General features: G+C 40.2%; 2 protein-coding genes and 1 long non-coding RNA gene across 5 annotated transcripts; 2 read left to right on the top strand and 1 right to left on the bottom strand.

Annotated features, from left to right (window-relative positions):
- The first annotated feature begins 3,373 nt into the window (after positions 1 to 3,373).
- Positions 3,374 to 8,583, top strand: rbis.L (ribosomal biogenesis factor L homeolog). The gene is made up of 4 exons (XM_018268103.2): positions 3,374 to 3,533; positions 4,436 to 4,608; positions 6,404 to 6,520; positions 8,482 to 8,583. Exons 2-4 carry the CDS (start codon positions 4,495 to 4,497, stop codon positions 8,548 to 8,550), a joined length of 300 nt encoding a protein of 99 aa, XP_018123592.1. The 5' UTR covers positions 3,374 to 3,533; positions 4,436 to 4,494; the 3' UTR covers positions 8,551 to 8,583.
- A 2,417-nt stretch (positions 8,584 to 11,000) lies between these two features.
- Positions 11,001 to 23,906, bottom strand: e2f5.L (E2F transcription factor 5 L homeolog). Of its 3 annotated transcripts, none has more exons than XM_018268101.2 (9): positions 21,033 to 21,148; positions 19,612 to 19,765; positions 19,158 to 19,319; positions 17,217 to 17,260; positions 17,028 to 17,092; positions 16,597 to 16,849; positions 13,281 to 13,496; positions 13,071 to 13,115; positions 11,001 to 11,348 (listed from the first exon to the last, which is right to left on the bottom strand). In XM_018268101.2, the coding sequence occupies exons 2-9, from the start codon at positions 19,749 to 19,751 to the stop codon at positions 11,242 to 11,244; spliced, it is 1,032 nt and encodes a 343-aa protein (XP_018123590.1). In that variant the 5' UTR covers positions 19,752 to 19,765; positions 21,033 to 21,148; the 3' UTR covers positions 11,001 to 11,241. The 3 variants fall into 3 exon arrangements, with proteins under 3 accessions (XP_018123590.1, XP_018123591.1, XP_018123589.1); XM_018268102.2 differs by lacking the exon at positions 19,612 to 19,765 and adding an exon at positions 23,659 to 23,906 and having other exon boundaries at positions 11,003 to 11,348; positions 21,033 to 21,142; XM_018268100.2 differs by lacking the exon at positions 19,612 to 19,765 and adding an exon at positions 23,410 to 23,897 and having other exon boundaries at positions 11,004 to 11,348; positions 21,033 to 21,142.
- LOC121394755 lies at positions 13,537 to 17,224 on the top strand. The gene is made up of 2 exons (XR_005961998.1): positions 13,537 to 13,857; positions 16,316 to 17,224. It is a non-coding gene; the product is annotated as an uncharacterized LOC121394755 (long non-coding RNA).
- Positions 23,907 to 24,177: the final 271 nt, after the last annotated feature.

Genomic DNA, 24,177 nt, shown 5'->3' with positions numbered 1-24,177 from the left:
TACAACATCCACCTCCGTGACGGGCGGATCCACGCCAGCCACTGCAAGAAGCTGCTGGACTATCAAGTGCAATGATCAGGTGCATTGTTTCTATATACACTTGTTGTTTAATGTATTTTGGATACTGTTATGAGGAGTCACATCCAAATTTACTGTTCAAGATGCATTTACAATTAGCAAAGACAGCAAATAGGTCCAACTGCTGGGTGTGCTCCAAACCCCCTCCGAGCCAGAGCATCCCGGCAATGGCGGCAGTACATGCCCTTTATGACATCAGGGTGGGCATGAGAAAGTTTAGTCCTTCAGGTAGATCAGCGGAACGCCATCTGTCCATAGAATTTAATCAGACATTCGTAGATGGTAATGTCATCTATGGTCTTGATGTCAGCCCCGAGGCTTGTACTAGACTTAGCAGACCCGTGTGGGTATCCGGTCAATTAGGCCAGTCCGGGATATGTTTTAATATCAGCTCTGGTTTTGGAGCCAAGTCCCTGGGGAGGACCGAATGCCCATCTGGGATAACCATCCAGATCGACCATAGAATCCCTGACAAAACAACCTAACCTCCAGACATGATTATGTCTGCTGGGGGGGGAGGTGTGACATTCAGGAGGGTGCAGCAATCCCATTATCCATCCAGTTGTTGCGCAATGCCCGTAACCGTAACCCCAATGACCTTTGTGTCTCATTAACTGGGCCCTATTACTTTTTGTGCGGCCAGGCTGCCTATAGAGCCGTTCCCCCGAATACTAGAGGGTCATGCTCCTTAGTCAGGATAGTCCCTGCCTCCTACATTGCCGACGGTCACAAGGACTTGATGGTGCAGAGGAGGGTAAGTGTGGAAAGAAGGACCAGAGGAGAGCTATTCTCTGCAGGGGACCGTGCATGGGCATGGTTTCCGGCATGGACCGGATGGGGTATAGAACTTATGAAACGGCTAAATAATTTTTCCATCATAATGGACGAGATGTTTAATGAGACAGTCGAAGCCATGAGAGAAATTTCTTCTGAACAACGACAGCTGAAGACCCTTATGCTTCAGGAGAAAAATGGCTCTCGACTATCTTTTAGCATCAAAGGGGGGTTTCTGTGAGTTCATCGGGGAGGATTGCTGTACCTGGGTGGAAGATACTGGGGACAAGGTTCAGGCCCATCTTGACAAGGTGAAAGCATTACAGGGACAAGCACGCGCTATTGCAGAGAAGGGTTGGAACCCCTTTAAAGGTTTAGGGGGCTTCGGTGATATGTTGTTTTCTATTGGATCATGGCTTAAAGAAGTTGAAGTGTATGTCCTGATGCTGCTCTGCTTTCTTTTCCTCCTCTATGTGACGGCGAGAATGACCTGTTGTTTGGTGAACCAAGTTGCAAAGAGCCGTGCAGAGGACCATGTGATGATTCCATAAAGAGCCATCGCCTGAAGCATCCGGAACCCTTTACCTCAGGAAGATCAGCACAGGAAGAACCACCACCTTTTTTTAACAAACTATGGACTGTCCCTAAAAGAACCGACTTCTTCCCTTCTTGGAGACTTTTTTTTTGGGCTGTTCTTCTCAAAGAAGACATAACCAGAAACCTTGTATGATGACATCACCTCCCTGAAGGCCAGTCTGGACCTCATGATCAAGATATAAAGAAGATCAAGAATATTAGGCCGGTTTTTCTTGTTAGTGCATTTGTAGAGTAGCATGTTCCCTTTTCTTTCTGTACCCTTTAGAAGCTTTGGTTGGAGTGATTGTAGCGTCAGGAAGCCGTTGCTGTGACGACATATGGTGAAAAAGGAGGGACTGACGTGGAAATTTCTTATATTTCACCATATGGCTGCCACCGATGCGGGATAAGCGTCTTTACGACCGACCTTTGCACAGTCGCCCAATCATTCCGATTCCCATCCGATTTGTGTTCATCAGGCATGACTGCAGCATGTCGGGTGTGGCGCCGGTTGGGGTTGAGGAATACGGACCACTGAACAAAGGTGTACTTTTACAAGATCAGTACAAGCCATGCTAAGATCACTGTGTCTGTGTATATGTATATTACCGGGGGAAGTGCCTTTTGTCCTGGTGTCTTTTGTTTGCCTAGGGCAGTCTACCTTCCCCCCCCCCCTTCTATGGACATGTGTCTGTGTGCTGGTTCCACCAATTGATTCATAGCATAACATGCTCATTGATTGGATATATTGTAAGACCACCTTTTGTCTTGGTGTATAATAAACCACTGGCCATTGAAGAAGGAGGCAGAATACTGGACCCCAGCTAAGAACGACTGCTGTGACGTTATTTCCGGGGGATTGCGCAACATCACCACACGATACATCAAGGTTTCCGGATCGATTGTCCATTAAGGCAAAAGATCATTTAAGTCTACCACAACACTGGGTTGCCTGAAAGCACCGGTGGAGAGGAACACCAATGGCACAGGCACTTTATGACTTTCATACACTTTCTTTTGCACATGCTCTTATGCCTCGGGACTTTTGGCTAGGACCTACGAATTTTTAAAATCGGGGCTGCACACAGCTGCACTTTTAGTAATTTCCCCACCCCTATTAATATTTTTAGCACTTATGCACTTTTTTTTTGTGAAAAGATATATGGCCATCTGGTTCCTTCTCAGCCTGAACCCGGCCCGAGTGGGCGCAAACAGACCTCTTCGGAGGTCACACGTTCCTTTTCGTCCGGGGATCGGGGAAAGGAATCCCCCATAGCTTTGCGGCGAAGGGGCTTGAAGACTCTTGCCCCCCCCCTTCTGTGCGGGGGTTGGGAGACAGGGTTCCACCTTAGCCTTGGGGTAAAGATGGTTCAGAAGTACTGTGTTTTAATGGAGTTTTATGGAGGATCTTAGTCTTTCTTAAAACTAAGGTCCATTGCAACTAGGGATGCACCGAATCCAGGATTCGGCCTTTATCAGCAGGATTCGGGCGAATGCAAATTAGGGGCAGGGAGAGAAATCGTGTGACTTTTTGTCAGAAAACAGGGAAGTAAAAAATGTTTTCCCCTTCGTTTCGGTTCAGTATTCAGTGAATCTTTCCCAACCCTTGCACTTGTGTGTGACACTTGCACTGGGTGATTTGTAGGAACACGCTCGAGCTCCATTGTTTTTTAAACAATACAGAAATCCTGGGGGGGGGGATATTGGGACACAGTGCACAAACTGATGCAGCAGGTTTATATTAATAACTCATATAATGTAAAGATCCAAGTGTATTATTTATAAAAGAAAGCGTTCACGGCCAGGTTCTGTGGTATATGCCACATGGGACATTTACCACAGGTCATAAATGTATACTACCCTAGTAACCACACAGGCACTTCCCCGCCTTCACAATAACCACGCCCACAACTCCATGTGACTAACTGCAGCCTGCTTCCCCGGCTCGCTCCATATAAGATAAACTTGTCGCATATCAATGACGTCACCAGACCCACGAGTGCTTTGGGGCAATAGCTCACTACTGAGTGGCTGCAGGAATCGCTGCTGGCTTGTTTTGTTTACATTGGGGGATGAGCCGTGCGGATTAGTAGAACAGTAACCAGGTAACGGAGGAATCGGTCGGTGTCAGTCTTATTACTCTGGGCTGTAGTTAAAGGGGCCACAAGGAAAGATGAAGTTTAAACTTCATCTTTGTGTCTCAGGGCACATTAGTTCTGATACAGAAACTCACAGAACCCGGTAACGTGAGTCCTGCTGGGTTGTTGTCATGTATCTGACAGGAGAGCTCTCACCCAGGGACTGAACAGCCCCACCTTCCCCTCTCATTTCCTAATCAACAAATAAATGTCATTAGGGGCATAACTATAGGAAAAGCAGACCATGTGGCTGCAGGGGGGCCCAGGAGGGATAATAAGCCTCTCTAATTAATGAGCAGTTTCAAATATATAATAGTAAAACAGGACAACCTCTGGCCATGATGGGAGCCCTAAAATGAATTTGCTGTGGGGCCCAGTAAGTTATGCCACTGAATGTCATACTAAGCGACTTTACAAAATACATTAACTACACCCACTTTTCATTGATTTAAAACTTGTTTTTTAAATGTAATTGCTATGGAAAGCAGTACCTGGCTATTTACATTCTCTGCACTCCTTGTTCTGACTCTCAAAATAATGTAGCAGAAGCCAAAAATGGAGAAATGGCCTCTGCTCCAGCCTTTCAAGACTCTAAACCAGAGAAGAAAAAGGACTGGTTCAATCAACTGACTTAAAGGGAATGTCAACCCAAAAATAAATGAAAACCTAATTCTAAGCAGTTTTGTAATGAATACATTCATTACAATTTTCCATGGTGGTTTGGCAATTATTATATGTATTATTATTGAAAGCAGTGACTTGCTCTTTAAGCAGACAGACCCTAAAAATCTATGGGTGGGCAACATTTAGTCTGTGGTTGGACAACCCTGGCTTAATACTTTTTTTCATCACTTTTCTTTTTACATTAGCTTGCACTAAAGTAAACACCCAGAAGACATTTCACTATCCAAAGCTTTCATCAGCAGCAATGGCAAAAAGCAAAGGGAAGGGGCAAAAACAAAATAATGTATTTCACGTTGCAAACAGTAAATGTGTAAAAGCCAAAAACAAAGCAAAGCCAGTGAAGATAAGTCTAAAGAAGGTATGTATTTCAATAATTACTCTCCATGTCACTTAAGCTAAAGGTCTTGGGGTGCTGCACAGTTCGCGGAGAACAGCGAGTGTAAAAGATTAGACACTTTTAAGGCTAGGACTCCACAAGCGATTTGGTCGCGATCCGACGCGCTGCGACAAAACGCATGCAACTTATCGCATGCGACAAAATAAGGTGAGAGATAGAATTGTCGCATGGTGTCGCAGCTTTCATCCGACGCGACACGACTGTCGGATGCAGACGCTGTGCGCTGCGTTTGCATCCGACAGTCGTGTCGCGTCGGATGAATACATTTTGTAAAAAACATGTTTTTCCACGACAGTATCCCTTTAAAGGAGAACTAAACCATAAAAATAAATGTGGCAAAAAATGCTATATTTTATATACTGAACTTATTGCACCAGCCTAAAGTGTCAGCGTCTCAATAGCAGCAATGATCCAGGACTTCAAACTTGTCACAGGGGGTCACCATCTTGGAAAGTGTCTGTGACACTCACATGCTCAGTGGGTTCTGAGCAGCTAAGCTTAGGGGTCGTTGCAAATTATCAAGCAGTAAATTAGGTTGGTCTGTAATAGAAGCTGATGCTACAGGGCTGATTATTAAATTCTGATGCTAATTGCACTGGTTTCTGTGCTGCCATGTAGTAATTATCTGTATTAATTACTAATCAGCCTTATATTGTGACATTTCTATTCTATGTGTACTGCAGTGAATCAGTAGAAAAGAAGATGGGGAGCTACTGGGGCATCTTTGGAGACAGATCTTTACTGCTAAACGGTTGTGGTCTTGGGCTGGTGCAGAAGCACAAAACATAATGTACAACAATGTCTAGCTACTTCTTTAGTTAGGCTTTAGTTCTCCTTTAATCACTCAGAGAGGCCAATATATTCGGCACCCCTCAATGATTCTAATCTCCTTACCTCAGAAGCTTAGTCTAGCAAGCGTGCAGCCATCTTTTCCTTTCCCCCAGATTCTTGCCAGACATAGCACAGGCCAGAGTGAAGATCTTGAGACAGGAAAAAAAGATGGCAGTGCTCACTATAGAATAATACCCATTACAAATTGGCATCCCACTGATTAACCATGACTTTGTTCCTTTCATGTTACATATTGCTGCTCAAATAGATTGAAAGGATTGGCCACAGATAATTGCATTAATGTTCCAGTCACAACTGCAAACACTGGACAACATCCACTGGAACTCACTGCATATTAAGCTATTGTACAAACTTACTTATGTACATGCTCTGAAGTCCAAAATAATTTACACAGAGGCAAAACGAGTCCACAATTTCATTCAATACAGGTGTTTGGCTTCACAATACCTATACAGGTATGGGACCGGATATACCGGATATACAGAATGTGCGGGACCTGGGGTTTTCCGGATAATGGATCTTTCCGTAATTTGGATTTTCGTACCTTAAGTCTACTAGAAAATCATGCAAACATTAAATAAATCCAGTAGGCTGGTTTTGTGTCTAATAAGGATTAATTATATCTTAGTTTGTATCAAGTACAAGCTATTCTTTTATTATTAAAGAGAAAAAGGAAATCACTTTTACAAATTTGGATAAAATGGAGTCTATGGGAGATGGCCTTTCTATAATTCTGAGCTTCCTGGATAACAGGTTTCTGGATAAGTGATCCCATACATGTAATAAACTATCAAAGAACAGTAATTTCCTTCAGTTATCCACTTGATATAGGGAAAAAATCCTCACTGATGCAGAAGTACATTGGTTCAGAGTGTAATATTAAATCTGTATTTATTTTAAACAGATAAATGTTTGTGCCAGTGAGAAGGTGAGCACCATTAACAAGGTATTTACAGAGATTGAAAAGGAGGTTGTACAAGCAAAACTGAATGTTCCATCAAACCAGATAAAGAAAATACAGGTGAATACCATTTCTAATCCATAATCATTTTATAGTACCATAACCAGAATTCCACCATGCTGCCCCTGTATGTTCAGAGAAATGGGTACTATAAATCACATATCCCATTGTGCTGTATATTTGTTTCATGCCTTACAAGACCTGTGGGACACTCCAAACAGATGTAAAATGAATCAAACTAACCTTGGTGTATGGTAGGAGGATGTTCCAGATTAAGATTTTTATAAATATACACTTACAGGTAGGTCTATATGTGGAGTCTCAGAAAACAACTCGGTGGTTTAAGAAGCTATGTTATAAAGGGTCACACCAAAGTCCCTATAATTGTTACAAGCTACTCACCTACAGTGTCAGACTGGCCCGGCGGGACACCGGGAAAAAAACCCGGTGGGCCCGACCCTCATGGGCCCCCGCCGGGCCAGACCCCTGATACGGTTTTTAGGGAAAAAAAGCACTGTGCGCCGATGGGTACCTTGAGTGCATGCACACAGAGGGGGGGGGGGGGCGCCGCACGGCGAGTCGTAGTAGTGGGGCCCTGGACTGGAGTCCCGGGCCCCCCAGTCCGACCCTGCTCAGGTAGTTAACCTTCAAGCTTTTTCCAAGCAATCTGGTGGGTTTAGTCAAAGTAAACTTTGTCCTCTCAGCAGTATACGAATACACAGTTATGCTTTGGGAATGAGACTCATTGCGAGGCAGCACAATATTCTAATAGCATAACCCAGAAACTTGGGTACAGGTATGGGACCTGTTATCCAGAATTCTTGGTGTCTTCTGTTTAACGGACCTTTCCATAAATTTGGATCTTCATACCTAAAGTCTAATAGAAAATCATGTAAACATTAAATAAACCCAATAGGCTGGTTTTACTTATAAGGATTAATTATATATTAGTTGGGATCAAGTACAAGCTACTGTTTTATTATTGCAGAGAAAAAGGAAACCATTCTTTAAAATTTGGAGAAAATGGAGTCTATGGGAGATAAGCCTTTCATTTTAATTCAGAGCTTTCTGGATAATGTATCACTTACCTGTGCTACATTGTTGGCAGTGTATGGGTTAATTTAATTTTCTGTTTGACGCAAACAATTAGATTCTGATACAAACTGCAGTTGGTCTTTTTATTTTTTATGGTTTTGAATAATTAAGCCTTTGTTGGGCAGCTCACCATTGTGGTATGTAGCAGCTGGTTATCTTGGTACAATTTACTTTAGCGACCAGGAGTTGGTTTGAATGAGAGACTAGGGGGTAAATTTATCAAAGAGTGAAATTCCGCAGCTCTCAATTCATTTCTATGGGATTTTGAAAGGTATATTTATAAATGGGTGAAAGTGAAAGTTCACCTTTTGATGAATACGCCTTTAAAAATCCCATAGAAATGAATGGAGAGTGGCAGCATTTCACTCTAGTGGCAGAACTTCACTCTGATAAATATAACCCTAGTTGTTGAATAGGAGAGGACTGAATATAAAGATAATAAAAGTAACAATAACATTGTTCTCACAGAGGATAACATTTTAACGGGTGGGGGTCAGTGACCCGAGTTTAAAAGATAAGAGGCAGAAGGTGGTGGTGAAATTAAAGGGAAAAAAACAAAAACAAAAAAAAACTGAAAGCTGCCAAGGACTATTCTATAATATAGGAAATATTAACATAAAGGTAATCAGCCCCTAGTAATTTTGTATACAATTTATGAAAATAAATTAATTCTAATTGCCGGTAGTTCTTTAATCAGAGTCATAAATACCTAAATACTTTATAGCAAACCTTTGACTTAAATGGGAAAATAATTGTGTAACCACTGAAAACAGTGAAGGATGAATGCAAATCTGCTTAGTTCAGCCCAATAGTGAACTTCTTGAACATTAGTAGGGGATTTATGCAATGCTATATTAAATCTTAAAAATCTAATTATCCAATAGGAAGTTTATTACTAAACCATGAATTATTTATTTTTCCCCCAGAAACCCAGTGCAACACAGGAGGCCCCACCCGATGTAGATCAGGCTGCAGACTTGTTTTCACATTTGTAACAATATAAATCATTAAAAATAAAATCAAAACAATTTGTCTGAATGTGTTTATTAAAAAAAGGTTGACCAGTACAAACATTGGCATATTTCATAAATTCATGGAAGCAAAACAAAAATGGAGTTGCCATAATAGCTCTGTTGTACTGCCTACCAGAGTAGCCTAGCAGTTGATTTGCACTACAGACTGATAAAAAGGAGTGAAAGTGCAGCGTTTCAAGGCACTTTACAAATCTTTCCAACTTAAAAGAATGCAACATAAGTTCAGCGTAACCTGAAACTGGCAGTGACTACATAAAAACAAGCAGTTCTTGGCTGCTACAACACTTCCTATAGCAATAAACATCAACTGGTGCAAAAAAATACTCATTTTAACTTTTTGCACAATTAAAAATAATAATTGACCTTATGTTTAAATGTTCAAACCACATCCAAAATGGGTTATGTGGGGGCTGGTATGTTTGTAAACGGCAATTGTCAGATTAACAAAGAGGGTAAAGGGCAGTTGGGGGGGGGGGGTGCATGGGATTTGAGTAAATGTAGACAAACACTAGAAAATCTCATTGGCACCCATGAGTTTTTTTTACCTGACTGATAGCTATCTGGCAGACCATTGGGATGGCCCATAGTGGGCCAAAAAATTGCAGATTTGGTCTGGAGAGGCCAAGTCAGCTGCTTTTATCAGCCTGCATGTGGCCATCTTAAAAGAAAACAAAATCCTTACATTAACGCCCCCACCATACCACCGGTTATAGCAGCACAGTTGGCAGGTACCATCTCACTCCACTCTCTTCTGTATCAAAATCACTGCAGGACCAGACTTCAACTGCACTTGCTTGTTGGCAATTGAACCAAAAAAGGACCAAATGCTGCTGTGCATTTTTAAAGGAGGTATACATACAGAGGTATTTAAGAGATCTAGTGGCACAGGAATGGGCCATTAGAGGGAGCCTGGGGTTGGAGCTTCTTGTTTACCTTTAACAGCCATTTCCATGTTATGTCAATCTAACTAATTTAATAAACAAATATAAGTCAATTCTCCCTGTTCTCAGCATTAGTACAAGATAATGCCAATTCAAACTTTTCTCTGAGATTAGATTTCAGTGACTTGGAGGGATGTGTACAATTAAGCTGCAGATTGAACATGGGTCACAATGTCTTAGCAACATATTTATATTACATTACCAACCTCCAACAGATGCACACAGGTCTGGTGGCATAACAACCAAGATCCTCACTCTGTTGTGAATAGAGAGGCACAGTCTGGATACTGTTCATACCCCCCTCCTTATATTTAATTCTTAATCCTGTGTCTATATACTCTTTTCTTCCAAGTGCATTTCTTCAGAATACATGTTAGACTGTCTAACATTCTACCAATGGATATCGGCCTATTTGTTACTATAATCTGCATTTTACACAAATGTACACAATATCCCCTTTAGTACAGGGATGCGGATGCATCAGAAAGAAGGCCATTGGTTGGACAATGCTGCAGTTCAAATAGGGCTATGTGCTGCTTTTGGCCTGTAAACAAATTACTTCTACTACACATACGTTTTCATTAATTATACAAAAAAACTAAATAAAAAAATGTTAGTCTCCTATTTTGGTACAGGAGCTTCTATACAGTTGGGGTGGATTGGTTTTTCCATGCAAGATGTTGCTCCTACTGCCATGGAAAAGCACATATACACGAGACCTGAACAGCCATTATTTCTCACTCTTTATGATTCAGCCACATTATACATTTATTATACAGCTCTACGATAAAAAAAAATAATAAATGGAAGTATGGAATTGAAAACAGCAAAATTAATACATATTCAATTGAAACATACTTAAAGGGATACTGTCATGGGAAAAACATTTTTTTTCAAAATGAATCAGTTAAGTACTGCTCAACCAGAAATCTGCACTGAAATCCATTTCTCAAAAGAGCAAACAGATTTTTTTTTATATTCAGTTTTGAAATCTGACATGGGACTAGACATTTTGTCAATTTCCCAGCTGCCCCATGTCATGTGACTTGTGCCTGCACTTTAGGAGAGAAATGCTTTCTGGCAGGCTGCTGTTTTTCCTTCTCAATGTAACTGAATGTGTCTCAGTGGGACATGGGATTTTTACTACTGAGTGCTGTTCTTAGATCTGCCAGGCAGCTGTTATCTTGTGTTAGGGAGCTGTTATCTGGTTACCTTCCCATTGTTCTTTTGTTTGGCTGCTGGGGGGGAAAAGGGAGGGGGGATATCACTCCAACTTGCAGTACAGCAGTAAAGAGTGATTGAAGTTTATCAGAGCACAAGTCACATGACTGGGGGCAGCTGGGAAATTGACAAAATATCTAGCCCCATGTCAGATTTCAAAATTGAATATAAAAAAATCTGTTTGCTCTTTTGAGAAATGGATTTCAGTGCAGAATTCTACGGGAGCAGCACTATTAACTGATTCATTTTGAAAAAAATTTTTTTTCCCACGACAGTATCCCTTTAAGGCAAGGCTATGCCAAGCAAAGATGATTAAAAAAAAAAAAAATTGATTAGACCTTTAAATCTAGAATTTTATACTACTGTACTTTCAAAGTGCAAAAAATTATGTCCCTAGACATAGTATAAAGATCAACATTATGGATGTTTTCCCTGCTTGGAGTAGGGCAGAGAGGTAGAGACTGGGGAAAAGAAACCCCAAAAATGGCGTCTAATAATTTAATATCTGCACATCAAAGAGATCACAGACTCCTTCACTGTCATCCAAATTGAAGCTGTAGTCATCTGGAGTTGGTGAAAGCCGTAACAATGGGAAAACTAAAAGGGGTGGTGGAAAAAAAAAAAAAAAGTAAACATTAAAATGCAGCATTACTTTAAACATTATTTAAAGGGGTAGTTCATCATTATATTAACTTTTAGTATGATGTAGATGGTTAATGATTTTTTAGATTTTTTTGTTAGGAATTTTAAAAGCTGGGTTTCTATGGTTAAATTTAACCTAGCAACCAACCAGGCAGTGATATGAATGACAGACCAGAGGATGAATAGGAGAGGGTCTGAATAGAAACGTAATAAAAAGTAACAATAAAACTGCTTTTTTTGGTTGTAGGAGTAAAAAGTGAACAATGGAAAGAAGAAGCAAAAACAAATCATTTAAATTAAACCTTAAACCCAATTAATTTTTTTAAAGAATAAAACATTGTAGAACATACAGTTAATGTGAAGGTAAACCACCACATAGCCTGTAATCAGTTTTAGACATAAAAATTCTGAAAAGTTGAAGTTATTTGTAAATTGCTATTTAAATCATTATCTTGTCTTGACTTTCTCATGTATGTACCTCTCTCGCTTTCTGTACTCTACTACTGCCTGCTGTCGCTCACTATTACACAAGAATAGCAAACTATTTGTTGAGCATAGAAACATGGAAACTGATGCTACACCAGGACGATATTTGCCACCCACCCTTCACACTTTGTTGCGATTGTTTTGGCTTAAACATAGCAGTACACGATTATGCAGAGCGATTACTGCAAGGACCAAACATGGAGTAGCTTCAAATTTCCCGGTTTAGCTTAAGAAATAAAAAAACTAAAATTATAAAATCTTAAAAAATACTGTATAATCAGTACAAATACTATGCAGTGAACTCATGATGAACAAGGGGGTACACTGCTTTTGCTGGCTTTGTACATGATTTCTATTCTATTGGTACAGAGGGAAAGGTATTTTCGACACAAATATTTACCAGCAAAGCACCCCATCTGCCATCACCCTTAATTTCTGTCTGGTTAAAATAACTCCTTAATACATTATGTAACTTTATTGCATATTACATGTTTATTTTTGCTGCTTTAAAAGTCCAACTGGATGAACTCATGTAAAACAAAAGTGGGTATTTTTTCCCCTCTAAAGGGTAGAGAAGAGCCTTGAATACTATGGCTTATAACAGGTTTATTTTGGTCAGATAAAGCAGTGCAATAAAACACTTATGTACCTGATCTGCTACTTCACTTACTTTTAAGACTCAAAACAGTACCACCTCCACCTCTGAACCCAGGACAATGTGTCTGTATAGTGCACTGCCCTGTGTTGATGTGGACACACATATGATTAATAAATTGACCTGGCATCCCAGAAGGGGGCATTATTTCATCTGCAAATATCTACTGTAGAGGAATAAGTTATTCTTCTAGGGCATTAGTTGGCCTTTAAATGGTTTGCAAACTATAAGACCTGGAGTTATGATGTTTGATCCCAGGAATAGTAGGTATTTGACTATTTGAGAACTGCATTTCTTGGAATCCTGCTAGCTCAATTGGTGAAGAATTGTAGTTCTGCAAAACCTGGGGATGGCAAGGTTGTCTTTTATAATCATACAAATGTGCTACAGCAGACAAAAATACCTATAGCATTTTATAGAACTAAAACAACATTATCCTCCCACCAATAATGGTGACAAGTAAAGACTGTTAGTAGATTTAGTAGAAACATTCAGGCCCTAAAGGATAGCTGTGCGAGTGTGCGCGCGCTACATACCATCAGAAGACATAAGCTCATCAATAAGGTCTCCGCTAATTTGACCTAGAAAACACAAAGTAAAGCAACGTCAAATAAGCAGATTAGTCTATATAATAAAAAATAAAAATTTACTTTGAATAGTGTCTATGACATCAGTAATGTTCCAGGTATGGAATGCTGCAACCTAGATCTTCTTGATAAAAGGAACTCACAGTATAAAGAACTTACCTTCCTGCTCGTCCATTTTTGTTATGTCAAATGCATTGGGTCTTAAAATACAATTAACATCCAACGGAAGCAAAGGGGAATAGCCACTGGAACCGGCTGTGCTGTGTGCTACGTCTGTCCCAAGCGCAGAATACAGAATGGACTCAGGAAGTTCAGGGTAAGAGCTTGACGTGTTCTCCTGTAGATCGCTGGCTGCGCACTCAGGTTTTAATTTACCTACGAGAAGCAAACACCCATAGGCGGATTTTCAATAAGGCTAGGGGAGGCTAAGCCTCCCCAAACCTGCCTGGCACCTAACTAAAACGAACTCTCTCCGTTTCTGACTGCTGGTTTACACCTTTAACATTGTGGAAACCGGTTCTCTGAGCTGCACACTGATTGGAACTTATTCCTCATGGTTTCCCCAATCAGAATGCACCTCTCTTGACTGACAGTAGAACTAGCCAATCAGGTCACAGATAAAGGAGGGGGTGGGGGTGAGATTCGGATCGTCGGAAGGCACTGCAGAAAGGACTAGAAGGAACCTCACCAGAGGTGTAACTAATTTGCTGCAGATTTCAACTTACTGCTCCCACAGGTACAGTACTATACTGGAAAAACTCTAACAGCTTAAACACTATCTGTATAAAATAATTGAATTAACTCTTTCCCCATGAAAAGCAAATTGTCCTTTTTATGTTTTTGCACTTGTTTTTTTTCTCTTACTTTGTTTATTTTAGTCAAAGGGGTGTTCACCTTGACATTAACTGTTAGTATGTTATACAATGGCCAATTCTAAGCAATTTTTCAATTGGCCTTTATTATTTATTTTTATAGGTTTTGAAATATTTGCCTTCTTCTTCTGACTCTTTCCATCTTTTTAATGGTCACACCATCTAAAAACAAATGCTCTGTAAGGCTACAAATGTATTGTTATTGCTACTTTTTATTATTCATCTTTCTATTCAGGCCTCTCTTATTCATATTCCAGTGTCTTATTCAAATAAGTGCATGGTTGCTAGGGAATTTGGACCCTAGCAACCAGATTGTTCAAACTGCAAACTGGAGAGCTGCTGAATAAAAAGCTAAATAACTCAAAAACAGATAATAAAAAATGAAAACAAATTGCAAATTGGTTTAAGAATATTACTCTCTGCATCATAATAAAAGTTAACTCAAAGGTGAACAAAACCTTTTAAGTCTGTAAGTTAGTCAGATATTCTGAGACAATTTTTGTCTTTAATTTTTTTTATTATTTGTGGAGCTTTTTATTCAGCAGCTCTCCAATGTGCAATGTCAGCAATCTGGTTGCTAGGGTCCAGATCACCCTAGCAACCATGCATAGATTTGAATAAGGAACTGGAAAGGGGTCTGAACAGAAAGATGAGCAATAAAAAAAAAGCAATAACAATAGAATTGTGGCCTTACAGAGCATTTGTTTTTAGAAGAGGTCATCCCCATTTGAAAGAAAGAAAGAGTCAAAAGGAGAAGGTAAATAATTAAAACTATAAAAAAAGAAAAAATGAAGGCCAATTGAAAAGTTGCTTAGAATTAGCCATTCTATACACATAAAGTGTACTTAAAAGTGAAGCACCCCTTTAAGGTGGCTTGGAAACAAAACAATGTTGTATTTCAGTGGGGGCATAAATATATCTGAATCTCTGCCACCAGTACCCACTGCATATCACTGCATATATGTGCTTGTTTTGTAAATATAGACTAAATCTCACATCTAAGCTTAACACTGTTTAACACTTCACAAATATATCACCCCTTTGTTAAAATTAAAGGGACATCTGTGAACACAAATGGATTGAGAATCCATTTAATATGAGTTGTGGAACCCACAGAACCGCTTGAGGTAGTTGGGGTGGGGGTTTATTTTCATTCCAGTGGTGCATCCACTAAGCCTCACAGTAGCTTTAGGTCAGTCTATGAATGGCCCATCTTTAGCCTCCCCAAACAAAAAATTCACCCTCCGCCTATGCAAACACCACAAAGTGTAAGTGTGACACAAGGTGCAAGACACATCAGTATAGCATTCTGTAGCAACCAGACATGTATTTATATTACTACTTTTAAGGACACATGCTGTAAAAAATTTGTATCAGTAAGGAGACTGGTGGGAGGAGGGCCTGGATGCAAATTCTACACCTGGGCCTTTGGGGTTTTAGTACCATTTTTGCAAGTGGATCTGTGCGGACTATATGAGGGGTAAAATATGATAAATAATAAAGCTGCAACTATATTTTCCAAAAACAGTAAGTCGACAGCTGCATATAGAGTCCACCAGCAGATGGGATAGGCCACCAAAAAAAAAAAAAAAAAGCTTCTTAAAAGTAATGAAAATATAATGTACTGCTTTGCTGCACTGGTATAACTGGTGTATTTGCTTCAGAAACACTGCTATACGTTATGTAAACAAGATACACAGCAGATAACAGATACACTCTGTACTATAAAATGGCAGTCTTCAGAATGTATCTGTGTATCCTGTGCTTGAATGGCTGCCCCCATGGCTACACAGCAGTTTGTTTACATTAACTATAGTGGTGTTTCTAATGCAAACACACCAGTTTTACCAGTGCAGGGCAAAAGTACATTATTTGTCATTACTTTAAAACACTCACTGCTTGGTGGTACATGTACGAGACTGGTTATCCAGAATGCTTGGAACCTGGGGTTTTCCGGATAAGGGATTTTTCCGTAATTTGGATTGCGAAAATTTTAATTTAATTCGAGCTTCATCATGCCGAATTACGATTTTCAAAATATAAATCAATTAATCATTCTGTGCCATTTCTGAAATAATCTAGTAAATCTATCCCTCTCTCTGCAATTTGTCTCTCTGTGTGTACCTTTTTTCTCAAAAGATTTATTGGAGCTCACAGTTTCAAAATAACCAACTCGGACAGAAATCCTGTCTCTCAAAGTGCAGGATTTCAGTTTGTTCTAATACATTTGCTAGGAAAGAGCTTCCCCCCTAAAACACACCTCAGACCTAATTGTTGGTAAAAATCTGACTCTGTATCTCTTCATTCTCTATTTTCATGCAGGAGCCATATACCGAGAGAGGGAGATGGAAGAGTAACTTCAATATTTCAGAAACAGCGCCATTGGATTAGAATTAGAAAGTTTCTGATTTTAGTATGATGAAACTTGTATTACATTTTTCATTTTCACAATCCCATTTTAATAAAAAAAAAATCAGAGGCTGGAGGCATAGGCAAAAAGAAACACTGCAGACTGAACCCCCTATGTTCAAATGCCCTAGGCAGGTCCTAGTTCGCAGCCTGCACTTCGTTTTCTATAACTGCAAACAAAATCCATTACTCACCTGCAGCTGCCTGTTCTGTCAGGTTGCTTTCATGTTCTTCTTTTGCACAGAGAGAGCTATTCTGTGCTGCTGGCTGTTTATTTGAAGAGGCCGTTGCTTCAGGCTGTGAATTGGGTTGTGTAAGGTCATCCGGTGGAGGAACAGGAAAGACGACTGGCTTGGATGAGCTGGATTCCTTATTTATCAAAAGTACCTGAATTGGACCTGAATTACTCTTTAAACTAATCTGGTATTTCTTTTGTCCATTTTGACCCTAAAGGAAAAAACAAAGGCCCACAAAAGCATTGGTACATTGTATATGCTTTATGCAAGGAATGTAAATTCATGATATTAAACACAGCAACTCTCTCCACATCTTAACAATAAACAACTAATATTAATGGACCTCAGACGATCAGAAGTATCCAAGCTAAGCAAATATATTTTTATACCATTTCGGGAATTGGAACTTCCAGTTGAGTGCCAGATGGAGCCTGGATAGCAAGGAGAGTGTCTCCTAGAATATGAAGGGGGAGAAAAAAAAAAAAAGAAAAAGTGTATGAACATTTTTTTTGTCTGTTATATGCACCTTTACTACTTAGTCTGGACAAAATAAAATAAGAGAGGTTGAAAGCACCTACCATTAAAGCAGTTACACAGGTCTTCGTGAGTAACAAATGAATATGTGAGAGTGTTAAGGAATAAACAGTAACTGCATCTTATTCCGGTTAAACAATCAGTATATATTATATTCTATAGATTGATATTGAACTCATTAGTTGTGTCAATGCAAATGTGAAAGTTAAACAAGCACTAAACCCTAAAAACAAATACGGAATAAAAATTCCATATTATATACAGAGCTTAATGCACCAGCCTTAAGGTCAGCATCTCAATAAACACAATGATCAAGGCCTTAAAAGCGGTCACAGGAGCTCCCCATCTCGAATTTTGTTAGGAGTGTCACTGCACGTGCTCAACTAGATGTTGAGAAGCTAAGCTTAGGGGCTGTCACAATCATCAAAAAGAAAATGAGGTTTCCCTGTCATATAATGTGATGCTACAGGGATAAATGCTAAATTCTTATGCAAATTGCACTGGTTTTTGCGCTGCCATGTATTGAGAATCTGAATCAGCCTTGTATTGTGACATTTATATTCTATATATACACAGTGTATTGAAAGTTGGTCCCAAAGCTCAGGAAAGTGATGGCAGCAAAGAGCAGGTGCTGTGAATCAGCAGAAAAGAAAATGGGGAGCTACAGTGGCATCTTCGAAAGAACTGTTAAAGGCCTGTGGTTGCTTGGGCTGGTACAGGACCCCAAAACAGGAGTAGCATTTTTACCTTGTCTTTTTTTTTTTAAAATTCCAAGATATAGGGATACAAACTGTTACCATAAAGGAATTGTTACGACAGCGCCAATCGCTGGTCAATTTTCGAGCACCAAGTAGTTAAGGAAGTGGTCAGGAGAAGGAGGGCTGGTCTGATGTTCTTCTGGTAAGTAAAGATGCGAGAAAATGTATCTGATGTTTCTAATGTTTTTTCTAACGAGAAGAACATCACACCAGCCCTTTGTCTTTGTCGTGACAACTTCCTTGAATACTTAATGGTCAGAAGGTGACCAGCAGGATGCGCTTAGAATAAAAAAAATTTATGTAAATTGAAAAATGCTTAAAAGAGCACTCTCGTCAATTTTAAATTGACTTATGGGTCAGAAAGTGACAAGCAGGAGGCACATGGAATAATAATAATAAAAAAAAAAAAGCTATGTAAATTGAAAAATGCTCAATTTAAAATTCACTTATTTTAAAGGGTTAATAAAGGTTTTAAAGGTTTACTGTCCTTTAACGTTTAAAAGCTGAATATTTAGCGGATTTAAATATTCCACACTGGCTACATTTGCAAATATGATCGGATACGAGCCCAGTTCACTTTGAGTGTCCACCATCCGTTCAGATGACAACTATAGATACTGGAGCACACAGGGCAGCAAATATACACCCAAGTCCAAACCTCAAAAAAATTATATAATACCACAGCTAATATGCTAAAAAAAAAGAAAAGAAAAAAGAAAATTAAATTATAGAGTAATGGCAAAACTACACAACATTATATAAGAGCAGCTGAAGTGCACAAAAATGGATAGCGATAAAACAAGGCTACACATTGGTTTACTGATCAAATAGTTTTTATTGAATGTTTTTATTACATTGTTTCTAATAACTGATACTAAGAGATAACACTGCTACAACTGTAACTAAATAGATATTTAGTATAAACTTCACAGGTGTCACAGCAGAAAATGTTGCTAAAGGGACTGTTCTTATATTCACTGCACGTTGGTGACACCAAGTGGTGAGCGGATATATTTTCCTTTTGATGTTTTCACTATGGCTAATTAATGCTTGTGAAGCTTTGACGACGTCATACTTGGCGCCAAAAACTCAGGAACAAGTGGGATATATATTCATTAGGGCTTCAATGTATATTTATGAGGCCTAACTTGTCAGACAGCTACACAGATTGATACCGAGTATTCTAGTACAGACAGAAAGCCTTTCAACTGGATCTGAAAAGGATATATTCCATTGGAGGATGAATCCATAACATTTTTGATGCTTTGCTGCAGCCATGCTTTTTGCTGGTCCAGTTCTCTCTCCTTTAGTTCCAGGTCCTCAATTTCTGCTTTCAGGTGCCTTAGTCTGTCGAGCACTTCTTTGGTGTTGCAACCTGCACCTACACCACTTCAACAGAAGTACAAAGATTCAGTGCACCTTTTTAACAACATATTAGGGATGCAATCAAACTGAATCCTGGATTCGGTGTATCCTTACCACATGTGGGTAAAGACATTAATTATATTTTCATTTCGCTCTAAGTTTCATTTCTAGGTAATGATTTTCCGTTTCTGACCTTAAAGGAGAACCAAACCCTTTTTATTAGAATCCCCTACCCTCCTACCCTACGTAGACCCCCCTCCCTGCTCCCCCCCAGCCTAGGTGTTACCCTTGGTAAATGCCCTAACTCTTTACTTACCCTTGTTGCTGATTCAGGGCATCAGAGTTCACAGGCGCAATCTTCTCTGGTAATCTTTGGATATTCCTCCGGCACCAATTACGGTGGCTGTCGGCGCATGCGCAGTTGTTAGGGACCGGCAGATTGCGGCAACTACGCATGTGCCGACCTCTTCCTGAAGATAAGAAAATGGCGCCCATCAACTCTGATGCCCTGAATATGCAACGAGTGGGTGAGCAAAGAGTCGGGGGCATTTAACCAGGGTAACACCGAGGTTGGGGGGGGGCGCGTCTGTGTAGGGTAGGGGGGTAAGGAATTTTAATAAAAAGGATTTGGTTCTCCTCTAAGATTCTAATTCCTTTACAGTCCAAATTTTGATTAAGCCCCCTTGACCAATGAATGGATTAGAGAGATCATCTCCCAGCCACCCAGTTATCATCCTGAAATGTCCAATATATTTATTTACTTTTAATTCTCAACCTTATTGGTCTTCAGGCAGCCTCTCCAGTGCATTCCTTTGAACTCTCTACGAGTCTAGGTATATATCAACAACTGCATGGACAAGATCATTAAACAGCTGTAAAGCATAGGCCATTTTCTGCTTAAAGTGGGGCTTACTAAAAAGCTATGCAAGATCAGTTATTTGGAAAGGCTTGTTTTCTTCTTCAGTGAAGGGTATCTCTCACTCATAAAGATTGCATCTGTTTTCCACAGGATGGCACACTAAACCCCCAGGGAGTAATTGAAGATTCTAGACAACAGTTAAGCCCTTTAAATGGTTGCTTAAAGGAGAACTAAACCCTACAATGAATGGCTAAAATTATATATTTTATATACTGAACTTATTGCACCAGCCTAAAGTTTCAGCTTCTCAATAGCAGCAATGATCCAGGACTTCAAACCTGTCACAGGGGACAGTGGACTCTAAGCAGCTGTTGAGAAGCTAAGCTTAGGGGGTGTCGCAAATTATCAAGCAGAAAATGAGGTTTGTCTGTAATAAAAGCTGATGCTACAGGGCTGATTAGTAAATTATGATGCTAATTGTACTGGATGCTGTGCTGCCATTTAGTAATTATCTGTATTAATTATTAATCAGCGTTATTGTGAAATTTCTATTCTATGTGTACTGTATATTGTGAGTGGGTCCCTAAGCTCAGTAAGTGACAGCAGCACAAAGCATGTGCAGTGAATCAGCAGAAAAGAGGATGGAGAGCTACTGGGGCATCTTTGGAGACACAGATCTTTACTGCTAAAGGGCTCTGGTTGCCTTGGGCTGGTACAGAAGCCCAAAACAATGTACAACATTTCTAGTCTACTTTAGTTAGGCTTTAGTTCTCCTTTAAATGCTTGCATGAATGTGTGTTGCATGAAATGTGGAACCTACAACGTATGGGTTAACTTAGACACATCTGTAGTTTGCAAAATCAAAATAATGTTCTTACTTCCACTGAATGCTGTTCTTTGACTTCTTCTCTATTAAACCAATACCTTCCAAAACATTGGTAATATCATATATTCTTCTCTTTTGTCTGACAGCAAGACTATCTGCAGCCTGCAGGGGAAAACACTTTTTTTTTAAGACTTTTAAACATGTTGGTAACATTGAAAAGTTTCTTACATGCTGTAAAGATTCTGTTCTGCATAACCCTGTGCCTGAGCAATAGATGTGTGAGGTAATACTCCTAGTGCCCCTTCTTCAGTCAGTAGCTTTACCTTGTGGGGGTCAGGCGCGCAGCAAATTAATGATATGAGCAAAAAGTTCCTAATACAGGTATGGGATCAGTTATCCGGAAACCCGTTATCCAGAAAGCTCCAAATAACAGAAGGGGTCTCCCAGACTCCATTATAACCAAATAATCCCAGTTTGTAAAAACGATTTCCTTTTTTTCTCTGTAATAATAAAACTGTACGGTATAATTAATCCTTATTGGAAGCAAAACCAGCCTATTGGGTTTATATAATGTTTACATGATTTTCTAGTAAACTGAAGATCCAAATGACAAGAAAGATCCGTTATCCAGAAAACCCCAGGTGCCGAGCATTCTGGATAACAGGTCCCATACCTGTACGTAGACAACTAGTACAAAATGTTAATTGTAATTCCAAACAATTTTCAGTCTCCCACTACCCTTTGTTTCACAGAAAACAATATATAAATAAACTCCTTATACCTCCCCCTGCACAGATGTAGGTTAACCCATGTACACAATAAGCAAACCTTCAACTAAAATGTAGTTTTACCTTCAACTAAAATGTACCATTAAACCACAACTAATACTCCTTTGCCGAAAGTATAGATTTCTCATACAGTCCCTTCTGTTAAAAGTATCCTATGTAATAAAAACAAAATCTTACACAATAAAATTAAGCAGTAAGAAGCAAACTAAGAAACATATACAAAGTTAAAAAATGTACCCACCAGGGCACTTAATCATGGGCTATCATGGGGATACAAGTATAATTTTTTTTAACTTTGTAAAGTAAAAAGATATGTTTTTTAATGGGAACTATCTATACACATACATATATACTTTTTTCTTAAATGCCCCCACAAATACTAGGCAACTCTCCCCAGGAGGGAGCTTTCACCCACACTGGAGCTACCTCATGGTGCAGGTCATGGTTGGGTACGGGAAGGCCCTGGACTGGCAATTTGTGGATTCTGGTAAAGGCCAGAGGGACAGCTGTAAGTTGCCATAGACAGAATAATGTATATAGTAGGAATAAATAAAGAGCATCAATGCAGTATTTTCAAAACTGCAAGTGTTTCATTTATTAGCAGTGTCAACACTACATGTTTCGGGTTTAACCCTTTTTAAAGTGTGAAAAAGGGTTATACCCGAAAAACATGAAGTGTTGACACTTGAAGTTTTGAAAATACTGCCTTGATGCTGTTTATTCCTACTATACACATTATTCTGATTACTTTGGGGAGTGTGACACAGGCTCCTTGGAATCTACAGTAATGTATCATTTGGAATTTGCACGCTGAGACCAGCAACTTGCCTTACCTCAAGTTGCCATAGACAGTCACTATTTATTGGGCTGGTGGGGGGCTGTTTGGGCCTCTGTCTACCCAAAATGCCAGAGGGGGCCTATTTTGAATCTCAGCTCAGACCTGGGTGAAGGTCAGTGTTGGGTGCGGGACTAGGGAAATACACTCCTCCCCAAGATTCCATGTTGGAACCAATGGCGCACAGTAGTAGAATGCAGAGAGGTGATGCGGCTACAAGTCGAGTCCTAAAATGGTAATAGGGTTAGGGTCAGGTGTGGGTTTAAGATTTTGTTAGTTAGGGTCGGATTTGTCCTGCCCCCCCCCCCCCATCACTAAAGGACACACAAAAAAAGTCTTACGTAATACAGTATTTAGAGGCACAATAATAGTCCAACTCCTCTGCCTCATATTCCCCACATGATGCTATTATATCAATCACACAGGTCTACCCCCTATATTACTGTTATCAGTATAATTGATAGGCAGTCAGCTTGCCACCTTCAGCTACATCCCCTCCTCTGTCACTTCCCTATCACAGGTACAAAACCCACTATGGAATCATCATATAACCAAGTTCCTTTTTGCTTTCCCATGGTCCCCTGTAGATAAATGAGCAGGCCTTCCCCGCGTGATACTCTGCAGCACAGGAAGAATACCCAGCATGCCATGCAGGCAGCCCCCTTCTAGAACTCTCACTTCCGCCTCTGGCTGTCAGTGCAGGTACTACAGGCAACATGTCATTCCCCAGTTACACAGAACACAGCCACTGTCCGCATAACTCAAGAGAACAAGGCCGGGCACCTCAGGGATTGTTGGGAACTTACCACTTTCAGGTCGAGCACTCCATCCTTCGCTTCCTGTAGCAGCGACACAAATTTACTAGTGAGAAGCCCAAGGCTCTTCTCGTGCCGGCTGGACGCTCCCGCTGGTTCCGCCATGTTATCCACCTACCGGAGCTTCACTCGGGGCGGGCCACTGAAGCCCGCCCCAACTCGACAACAAGTGATAACGGGAAAACTCGGTGAGACACGCGGAGAACACGAGAAAGAACCAAGTTCCCGGATGTGACGTACCTGCAGTTGCCTAGAAACCATACACTCGAGGAAAAGTTTTTGAGCGCTCCGAGTGACATTTAAAGAGGCGGAGCTTCACAAAGGGAAAAGTCCATCTTCCGGAACAGTGACGGGGCGGCCATATTTGACGATGGCATGTTTAAGAATTTAACGCCCTTGCGTCAAACAAGGATTATTGCAGTGACGATGATTTGTATTCTCTAGTTTCTGGTGTTCGTAAATTTGTTCCGGCGAATGGATTAAATTAAAACTAGCTTCCCCGCCTCCTTATCATCTTTATGATTGGAAGTCGCCGAGGGCTGAGCTATAAAGTAGGCGGGGACGTAGCGAGGGATTGGCTGGTAGAGAGCTATAATGTAGGCGGGAACGTGGCGAGGGATTGGCTGGTAGAGAGCTATAAAGTAGGCGGGAACGTAACGAGGGATTGGCTGGTAGGGAGCAAAACAGCGGACCACGTGTAGGGCTGTTAGGGAGTAAAACTCAAGAGAAACTCAAGTGAGCGTTCTCGAAAGAGCTCTT

Source organism: Xenopus laevis, chromosome 6L (genome assembly GCF_017654675.1).
Source record: "Xenopus laevis strain J_2021 chromosome 6L, Xenopus_laevis_v10.1, whole genome shotgun sequence".
NCBI classification, from domain to species: domain Eukaryota; kingdom Metazoa; phylum Chordata; class Amphibia; order Anura; family Pipidae; genus Xenopus; species Xenopus laevis.
This window is presented reverse-complemented; position numbering and strand designations above follow the sequence as displayed.

Excerpts from the sequence above, each read along its gene's own strand:
- rbis.L (XM_018268103.2), top strand. The coding sequence starts at position 4,495 with ATGGCAAAAAGCAAAGGGAAGGGGCAAAAACAAAATAATGTATTTCAC. Across the intron at positions 4,609-6,403 it reads TGAAGATAAGTCTAAAGAAG|ATAAATGTTTGTGCCAGTGA; the intron begins GTATGTATTTCA and ends TATTTTAAACAG. Across the intron at positions 6,521-8,481 it reads ACCAGATAAAGAAAATACAG|AAACCCAGTGCAACACAGGA; the intron begins GTGAATACCATT and ends TTTTTCCCCCAG.
- e2f5.L (XM_018268100.2), bottom strand. The coding sequence starts at position 23,523 with ATGGCGGAACCAGCGGGAGCGTCCAGCCGGCACGAGAAGAGCCTTGGG. Across the intron at positions 13,497-16,596 it reads GACAGAACAGGCAGCTGCAG|GTAAATTAAAACCTGAGTGC; the intron begins GTGAGTAATGGA and ends TGCTTCTCGTAG. Across the intron at positions 11,349-13,070 it reads TGAGCTTATGTCTTCTGATG|TTTTCCCATTGTTACGGCTT; the intron begins GTATGTAGCGCG and ends CACCCCTTTTAG.